The sequence below is a fragment of the Eumetopias jubatus genome, unplaced genomic scaffold (assembly GCF_037043125.1).
Source record: "Eumetopias jubatus isolate StellerSeaLion01/CBP00866 unplaced genomic scaffold, mEumJub1_p1.0 scaffold_6, whole genome shotgun sequence".
Classification (NCBI taxonomy): domain Eukaryota; kingdom Metazoa; phylum Chordata; class Mammalia; order Carnivora; family Otariidae; genus Eumetopias; species Eumetopias jubatus.
The window spans coordinates 31,688,896-31,698,620 of NW_028274812.1; the positions used below are offsets into that span (position 1 = coordinate 31,688,896).

General features: G+C 41.9%; 1 protein-coding gene and 4 non-coding genes across 5 annotated transcripts; all 5 read right to left on the bottom strand.

The window, feature by feature from the left end:
- Positions 1-2,091: 2,091 nt before the first annotated feature.
- On the bottom strand, positions 2,092-2,198 carry LOC114225673 (U6 spliceosomal RNA). The gene has a single exon (XR_003612612.1). It is a non-coding gene; the product is annotated as a U6 spliceosomal RNA (small nuclear RNA).
- Positions 2,199-6,703: 4,505 nt separating this feature from the next.
- RPS12 (ribosomal protein S12) lies at positions 6,704-9,419 on the bottom strand. The gene is made up of 6 exons (XM_028125393.2): positions 9,339-9,419; positions 9,174-9,224; positions 8,900-9,016; positions 7,740-7,842; positions 7,208-7,309; positions 6,704-6,793 (listed from the first exon to the last, which is right to left on the bottom strand). The coding sequence occupies exons 2-6, from the start codon at positions 9,185-9,187 to the stop codon at positions 6,731-6,733; spliced, it is 399 nt and encodes a 132-aa protein (XP_027981194.1). The 5' UTR covers positions 9,188-9,224; positions 9,339-9,419; the 3' UTR covers positions 6,704-6,730.
- On the bottom strand, positions 6,913-7,042 carry LOC114225675 (small nucleolar RNA SNORA33). Its single transcript, XR_003612614.2, has one exon. It is a non-coding gene; the product is annotated as a small nucleolar RNA SNORA33 (small nucleolar RNA).
- Positions 7,393-7,469, bottom strand: LOC114225676 (small nucleolar RNA SNORD100). Its single transcript, XR_003612615.1, has one exon. It is a non-coding gene; the product is annotated as a small nucleolar RNA SNORD100 (small nucleolar RNA).
- LOC114225674 (small nucleolar RNA SNORD101) lies at positions 8,598-8,670 on the bottom strand. The gene has a single exon (XR_003612613.1). It is a non-coding gene; the product is annotated as a small nucleolar RNA SNORD101 (small nucleolar RNA).
- Positions 9,420-9,725: the final 306 nt, after the last annotated feature.

The window sequence follows — 9,725 nt, forward strand, 5'->3', positions numbered from 1 at the left end:
TTTTCCCCATTCCTCCCCCTCCTTCCTCTTCTTCTCTAACCCCCAGGCCCCAGAAATAAAAGTTTGCTTTTAAAACGTCACCTTCATTTGCCACAAATGAACTGAACACTTACTTCCAAATTGTCATGTCTAGAAAGTCCTGGGACTCATTGTTCAGGCAGGTTTCTGCTTCATTAAAGGAACCGTTGCCCATTGTTCTCAAGTCACGATAGGAGAAATGCACTCAGCGGTTTTACTAGAAGACCAACTCATTTCTTACCTGTTTGATTTTTACTGCCACCCAACACGATAGTTTCAGGCTGTCACTGAACATTAGCCACATCTACATCTGTCCTGTATTCTATTACTCAGTGCTGCAGATGGCAGCCACACTCCCTGGAATGCTCTGAATGAGCCGGCTTCACATGACAACACTAGGCCACAATCAAGGTCCTAACAAGGATGATCTTTATGCCTTGATCACAATTACTTAAAAACCTGAAAGATTTACTATACATTGATTCCTCTCCATTTAGGACTCCCAATTCTGCTTCTGTATGGTTCACATCATGCATGTTATCATTTCCATGTTTTAGAGTAAAGTTTTCAGATTCTTTACATGACAGAAATTTAGAATACAAAATTTTGAACTGGATATCAAAATGCAGCTGGTGGCGTGGCTTGGGGGTATAGTGAGCATAGCTGCCTTCCAAAATGCAGCTTGTGGGTGGGGGTAGAAAAGGTTATTTCTTCTTAAAAATTATACATGTAGTCCCTCCTGAAATAACAGCATAACTGCATCATTTTATAAACCATGAGTGGGTAAGCACCCCCCAGCAAGACACAACATGCACCCACTTAGCAAAACATCTGCTGACCCCTGGAACTCACGAAGTATATTCGAGCATCAAATCCAAAAGCGAAGACAGGGCTTTTAATTTGTAGCCTTTTGTATGTTAATATTTTATTTTCCCCTTATGAATATCATATTTATTTCTTTCTTTATGTGCATTTTGTTCCTTTTAATCTGGTGGCAGCACTGTGAAATATCACAGGCCTTTCACTCAGTATTTCACTAACAAGCCAACCAGGTACAAACAGGATTTTTATATCCATTTGTAAATTTTAGTTGGGGGCAGTTGAGTTGAGAGAAGGAAAAATAAAAAAACAAATACTACATTTGTGTAAGGTTTAATTCACATCATTTGTACAATACTGTGCTGTTGGCATGTGTCTTAATAAATAGGCTTCAAAAAGAAATTATTGCAATGTAAAAATAGTTTCACTGAATTCACGTGCTTTTTACTGTTCCCAGGTCTCAAAGTGGCTTTTAAAATGATTTTTCAGACTCTTAGAGCTCTGTACCCCATATTGTGATAGGATACATTTCTCTGCCCTGCTCCCTAGAGTGGAGCTGGAGTGAAGGGAGGCTGAGACAGCTTGGCACCATTCTAGTCTAAAAGAGGCTCGGCTTGGGAGATTCACTGTTGTTGCCAGAAAAAAAGGAACATGAGAAATTGAAGTGTCAAAAGAAGCTGGGGAGTTTAAGCCTGAGAAGAAAACCCACAAATTAACTAGCTAACTTACTAGATAGATAGGCAGGTCAAATCTGTTTATCCAACAGAAAATCTCTGAGTGCCTACCACACCGAGCACTATACAAGGCACCGGAAACACAGCATGGAACAAAGTCAATGCTTCCACAGAGTTACAGTGTGGACTGTAATCTCCAAAATACATCTGTTACCTTGGTACACTTCAAATTATGCCCATTTTCCAAAACTGGCCTGCTCTGAAACCTTCTGGCCTTCAGGTAGCTCTAGACAAATCTCAATGGGAGGAAGAGAAGGAGTCTAACAGAAGCATACATTTACGGACCCAAACCTTTTTCGCTAGGAATGTGTTGCAGAGTTTCAATGTCTTAGTTGTATATAAAACAACCAGTCACCTCTACTGACAGCCTCCCGGCACATAATGAAACAACCTCACCAGCATGGGATCCTGGATTCGGCAATATCAGGGAAAAAAAAAAAATTCAGCTAGAAGTAGTAAACTAAAGCCCAATAATCTTACTTCAGGGTGGGAGGAGAAGCTTTTCCTATGGGGAGCCTGCTGTAGTTAGTGCTGCTTCACGAGTCTGTATGTCATCCTTGTGCAGGGGCCACGGTAATCTTCTCTGCATTGCTCCAATTTTAGTGTATGTGCTGTGGGAGGGAGAACTTTATTAGTGCTTGTTTTCGGATAGGTCCCTCACCAGCTACCAGCTTCTTACTGCCCTCTGCTGGTTAAATATGAGTTCAGCCTTTTTTTAAAATTTTTATTTAAGATTTTATTTATTTATTAGACAGAGAGAGAGACAGCGAGAGGGAACACAAGCAGGGGGAGCGGGAGAGGGAGAAGTCAGGCTTCCCACCAAGCAGGGAGCCCAATGCGGGGCTCGATCCCAGGACCCTGGGATCATGACCTGAGCTGAAGGCAGAGGCTCAACGACTGAGGCACCCAGGCGCCCCGGAGTTCAGCCTTTTAAACTTGTGTTTTAACCAACTGCTATTTTAGTAGACAAGTAAATAAATGCACTTGTTCACATTATTTTTTTTAACTTTTATATTAGTACTTAATTTAATCCAAAGAGAGCCCTATACCATTATCTCGTTTCTTTAGTTTTTACTACAAAAGCAATACGTTGAAGAAAAAATAAGCAAAAGGTAAACCAAAATACCCACCTTTTCAGAAACCACTAAAACCTTGATGTATGTCCTTATATCCCTTTATTTTTACAAAATGTGGTCCTATTGTACATTTTGAATATTGCTTTAAAAGTATATGAACAAATGTCCTTCATATTGTCTGTTTTTTAGGCACTGTAATATCCCATCATGTAATTGTAGGTTTTAATCATTCTCCTACTTTAACGCCAGAAAAAGTATATTCTCATAGCCCTGTGACATACTAATAGCTATAATCATGCTTTTCCTTGTAATCGGTCAATAAATGTGTGCTCTTAACTAAGGGCATTCTGAATTGATGCTGTACAATTTTTTTTCCTTTATCATCAAAAACTGAGTAGTTAACAGAACCTGTTGGATTGGCAGGGCCACGGGATGGTCACCAGTGTCTCCACCTTTACATATTTCACAACCCAGTTTAGTTCATAAAGAGACTTGAAAGAGATTTTCTACCTACAGAAGTACTTCTCTCTCTCCTCTTCGGCACTTTTCCCTGTCCAAAGCTAATTTGCTGCGGAAACCAATTTAGGAATGCAGTGATGATGGTGACTATGGAGTCAAAGAACAAAAGCAAAGGGATACTCTTAAGGAATGCTTCATGCAAACCAGGAAAAAGCTGAGAAAATTGCCCCTTTTGTGTAAAGAATCCTCAGGATCACCTTCCTCCTTCATTTCTAAGCCTTTCCAAGCAAAAGCCAGATTGTAATGCAACTTCAATCAGCAGACTGTGGTTAGGTCATGCAGGGTTTAGATAAACAGTTGACTGAAACACTTTGCTGGTGATAAAGCAGTTTGAATTTAGGTGTGTTTGTGCTATGTGAAGCACAAGCCATGTTTTTTTTTTTTTTAAAGGACGCAAAACTTTTCGCCCCTGGGGAGTGAGCATCAGTCTGAATCCTTCTGGACACTGATGCATTAATATATAGCCCAAGTCCCAAATGCCTGACCAAAGATTATCTTCAACTTTGACCTCCATCACCCCTCCGCCCCCAGCACCTGGCAACCAGCAGAGTCACACTTCACCCAATAGATTCTCTGATAAGAAGCTGGCAGCCACCATCTTGGACACCTCCTCAGCCAGGCCATGATGCTTCCATTGCTCTTGCCGGAACTTAACTGCCTGAAAAGTTCTGGCTTGTGGATTGAGCTGAGGACTGACTGGGAAGACAATGCCTTAGCCCCTCTCAGCCCGTCCCATCATCCGCATGGAGTGATGAAAGCTGTGATCTTATCTCCCTTTCTTGGCTAAATACCCTCACCTTCCTTCTCTGTGGGTCTCAGGTATACATCAAGAGGCATTAATAGCTTACTTGAACATACCCCTTGAACCATCTAAAACTCTGCCTGCACAACGGTTCCGCCATTGCCTCTATAACCCAGTTGAAAATGAACAAATTCCTGTTTTTAACAGACACCAACTTAATACACCCGTCATTATTCCACTATGGATGTTCTGGGTTTTTTTTTTTTTAAAAAAGCATTTAAAGTGGCTTACCAAAAACACATGTAATAGAAATTTTAATAAAACCAGGACCAAGCAAAAATTTAAAGTAAAATAGTTAAGGACAAAGAAAACAGAGTATTTGGCTTGGAGGTTTCTTACAGCCAAGGTGAATGGGAATGCCCAAGTCTCACTGACCATAGGAGCAATAAAACAGTATAGTGCTTGGCTCAGGTATGTTTGGGTCCATGAGGGAAGTCCTCAAGATTGAGTGCACACAGCAACTGGTTTCACAAACTACCATTTTCCCATCAAAAAGAACACCTGCTTCAGCCTTAGCACTTGAGCATGGATGAGCTGCCTTGTGAATTCCATGTAAGCTATACAGACGAATCACAATCAGAAGGTTGAAGTTACATTTCAACTGGGTTTTGAAAGATGAGTAGACTGCCAGAGAAAATTGCAGTTCGGGCAGAATGAGCTCATAATCACGAGAGCAGAGTAACCACATGAGAGCAGTGTGGACGTTAAGATGAAGTGAGCAGTGACAACAGCGTTAGTTGAGCAGCTACTGCAATCAATGAAGTCTGTGATGGATATACAAGGTAGAAAGGCAGGAGCAGACGCCGGACGCCTCTGCCTTGAAAAGTGGTAAATGCTTGGTGCAAAGCCTGATACACTAGATATTAACTACTTACCTCTAACTGAACAGTTTATGATCAAGTACACTTTGAGGTATACAAAAGTTGAGGTACAAGTGGGTGTTCACGGGGTGCTCCCTAGTGCACACCATTTGCCTAGAATGGACAAAAACTGAAACAGGAACTCAGATTTAGAAAAAAGGAATCTAGGGCAGAAGCTACAAGAAAGGTCCCAGGAAGGCTGCACGGAAGTAAACAGGGCCACAGCAGAACTCTAGTTCTAGTGGAAAGGGAGACGGGACCAAGGAGGAAGCGTGGTACAGTGTTCAAGTATGGACAGTAAGTTATTCTAGAAAATACAAGAGATGAAGAGAAAAAGGCTGTGAAGCTATTGAATTTAACCATAAAGACCTTGGTGACCACGCTGACATTTAACAGAGGACAAAAGCCAAAAAAACAAAAGCAAATGATGGAAACCATCATGAGCAGTATTTCGAGTAACAGCCACAGTAAGGTGGTAGATGTAGTCAAGGCGAGTATTCCTTAAAGAGATTTAAGCAGGCTTTCCACCGGGGGGGTCAGTGGATATGCAGATATCAAAAAATACCCAATACTGATCTAAGTCAGGGTGGAAGGTTAATATTCAGCAGTTCAGCTTCAGTTTTCCCAACACACTAATCTCAAAAGCAGCCTGAGTGAAAAAATGGAAATGCAGTGTTGTACTCAGCCATCCTCCCTAGCATGAGCTACACAATTCCCACAAACCATCAAACCTAACAAAATGCTGGAAAAGAGGGTCTTTGCTACTGCATCAACAGCTCAGTGCCAGATTAAGACTCAACTGTTTGCTTCATAGATGTTGATACAAACCAGAATTCAAAGCAAATAGAAAGTCCTTTCCTTTGAAAATTCCAGATAGCTTGGGTTTACATTTAATGGTAGCAGATGGACCCCAGGATACAGTATCTAAGGCAACTATCCTTAAGGCTTTATGAACTACATTAGCTTTAGGGCTATTGAGGCCATTCACTCCACCACAGTAGGAACCAGGCAGAGAACAAGCAGCCTTTAGTGATACTAGAGGTTGCTACATTATCTAAAGGCAGGCTTTAGAAAAGGCTTGAACCTATAAATTCCTAACATACAAAAAAAATACAAGTGAGCATTCAAAACCAGATCTGGCTCCCATTTAGCTTTATGTGCCCCCGTAACTACACAGCAGTACTAGGAAACTAGTGTAGAGAAATTCAAAGTATCCCCTAGCTCTAGCAATTTAGCAAGGATTTGGATTTTAACATTTCCATTAATCCTAATTCATGCTTGCACCAACTTGGTCCAGGCCTGAAATACATGGGTCATCACTGACTCTCCCTGTGGAGTTTGAGACTTGAGCATATTGAAGCATATCCTGCTTCTGCGCTTAACACGTAACACCAAGGGTTAACAAACACCATGGACATGCTGACCTTTTCTAATGGGTACATCCATATGCCCTTCTGGACATCCTTTGTGTCCCACAGTCTAAATCCAAACCTGACCACCTTTGTATTTTTCTTTGATCAACTTGTTCAGCTTTTTCAGCCTGCCATCAAGCTGCAGGATTACGAAGTTAACACCCACACCATGACTAGCCTCAGCCCATTTTTCCAGGTCCTAGGCTGTCTAGTCTTCATTGTGACAAACAGCACACTTAAGAAACCCTGGCTGTCAATCACTGTACAACTATCCTTACTTAGGTCATCCTGTTTTCAGTTTATAACACTTTAGTTACTGACCCGTTAGAGTAGGCTTTCATTTAGAAACCAGGAGGAGATAAATAGGTTTCCAGTTATTTTGCCAATTCTACAATGATTATCTTTTCTCTGTCGCTAACGGACCTTATTCTATTGCCCCAAATTAAAAAAAACAAAAAACAGGTGTGGAACAAAAACCAAGTTTATTTGTTCATTTCTTGCACTTGAAGTATTCCTCGATGACATCCTTCGCCTGAGACTCTTTGCCATAGTCCTAAAAAAAAATTTTTTTAAATTTTAAATTAACATTTACAAACTACCAAGTTGTTAGCACTAGTTATGTTGAAGCTTCACAGAATTACTTCTTATGAAAATGTTTCCATCATTAAAATTTCTTATAGCCATTTTCAGGGACCTTAAGGACTTCAAGGTCTTTAAGGCTCGTAACATGGCATTCCTATTGCCAGCGTTTTCTCAATTTCTGCAGAAACACATTCAGGTAAGCAGATTAATTGGCTGGCTTAATTACAGCCTATTTTCCTCTACTCAAAAGCAGAAAAAGAGATTGTAAAATACTGAAAATCACACATTTCTTAGGACATCCCCGACTTTCTGAAAAATTAAAATTCTGCACAGAATCATGCAGCTCCCAACACAACTTTCACCCCAGAGATAAACACTGACTTACCTTAACCACCACACAACTGCAACCAACCACTTTACGGGGTTTTCCCTCTCTGTCAATTTTACAGAGGCCTACCCATTCCCCTAGTTTCTTGTTGTCATCAACCTATTGAGATGAATTAAGAAAAAAAAAAATCACCATATTAGCAAACATTAATGCTACTGACAATTAATCAGACCCAAAAGGTAGCTGTAGTCAGATAGGGTGACATGGCAGTTTCCTCATGGCAATTCAGTAGAGGGAGCCAGTTGTCATCATGTACAGCCCCAAGATCACCTAAAAGCACTCTACCTCACTTCTGTTCTATACCAACACCAAAACTGGCAATTAATTCTGCAGGAATAGAACATTTCTGTTACTAGCTTTGCAATCCAAGATAACAAGTCTAGGTGATGTTTTTCACACCACCAAAAAGCAAAGACACTTTACAAAATTTACTTATCAGATAAAACAGCATTAATCAAGACATAACCCTAACTGGCTGAATTTTCATTAAGCTAAAACAGCTCTTAATTCAGATAAATAGGTAACTTACCTTGATTAGGTTGATTTGGTGTTCAGCACAAAGGGCCTCCACCAACTTGACATACATAGGCTCATCACAGTTGGATGCAAGCACACAAAGATGGGCCTGGCGCCTGAAACGCAAAATCCAGCATAAGCTAAAACTCAGGTCTGCATCTACTACTCTCGGAACTTTTACAAGGGATGTATCTTTGCAATCACTGGCCAAACACAAGCGACACCCCACTGGAAAATACAATGCTTCAGTTTGAGGAACCTGTTAAAGAGCATAGATCCATTCATCGACAAAATCAAGCCTCCAGTAACTCCCCAAAATACTAAGCTTATATAAAATTAGTTACCAATTTGTAGGCAAAGCAGTATCATGCTTTCTTGCAAGCCACTTAAAACACGTTTATAAGCTATCGTGTGAAACACAAACTACCTCTATTAGAGTTGTTACCCAGAAATTAGTATGTGCAGCACTGCCACTGCACAAATAGTGCAGGGAACACACCAGGACCTGAAGGATTTCCAACAAGAGTGCTATTCCCAGTGGATTCAAGTCGCTAGTCTACACCAAAGTGAGTTGAATGAGCTTACATTTACTGGCTAAGAAATTCTTAAAAGTGCACTAAAATGAATTTTAGTGCACTTTCAAATACTTAACACTTGCAGTTGTTTTGCCCAACCAGCCCCAAAACTAAACGAATGTATTTATAAATGCTCCATTATTTTTTATTTCCACAGCTACTACTTTCTCATTTGAAAGTCCAGGTGCTTCCGCAACATTACCTTGAAATTCCCTAGTTTAATGGTTCGACTTTTACAAACTGCTAAATGAGGATTCTTAACTATCCTTTAAGTGAATTAGCCACACAACCTACAGGTTTGTCAGACTGTTATGTTTCACTCATAAAAAGAGTGAAGGGGTATCCGACAACTTAAGTCATCATTCAAACACTGTAGTCTTACTGTAGTTAAGTCAAATACTCATTCCCATTCCAAACAGAAACCCACAAACTTTGTGGGCTACATAGATCTGAGTTCTGATACCTTTTCCTAGGTTTCCTGTAGGACGGATGCCATTCAGAACTTTTGTGCTAACACCATGAACTTCACGCTTTCTTCCCTTGGTTGCAGTTTTGTTCCGGTTCCAACAACCCACAGTATTGAGACTGATACACGTACTTGTCTAAGGCTTTGGCAGCTTCGCGAATTCCACGTGCTAGGCCATCGTGGATGAGGGCGGTCTTCAGCACCTCTTGTAAAGCAGTATTAACGTCCATTACACCTCCAGCAGCAATGCTGAAATGCAGCAAATCAAGTGAAAGCCATCAGTAACTTCCCCACACAACACCTAAGACCCTGGACTCAATCATACGAGGTGCATCGGGTGCCCTTAAGGCACCGCCCCCTCACTGTCCACGCCCTCCCCGCACCAGACCCCCCACCCTGGGCTCACCCTTCCTCGGCCATGGCGGTGGATTACGCGTGTAGCCGAATCTTGACTGCGCTGTAATACAAATACAAAGAGAAATCAATTAGCTAAAATAGGTCAGCCAAGAACCAATCCCCGCCAAACGCGACGAAAACACCCCAACTACCACCCCAACCTCGTTCAACTCACCGCGACCTTCCGCCTCCGCGCGTCTCGGCGGCGGCAGGGAAAGAGGTCGTACGCGCCCGCATGACGGTATTTAAGGGCTTCCCAGGACCCCTGTGCGCATGTGCACTCCTTTTCATGAAAGAGGTGGCTCTGGTGGTGCCGGGCCTCGAGAATTTCTGTTTCCGGATAGAGGCGATTCTGAGACAAGAGTATTCCTAGTCTTCTGACTCTGCGCCGCTGGTTATTGACACGCGCAACAGGCACCAACGCGGGCAGCCTCACACCACTCTTCCCCGCCAGAGGCGTGGCCTACGGAGGCCCAGAGAGCTCGTTATACGGAGCGCGAGAGGGGCCAACCGCGTCTGCGCTGTCTTGTTAAGTCTCTGGCCCTTGATTTCCTCGCTAAGT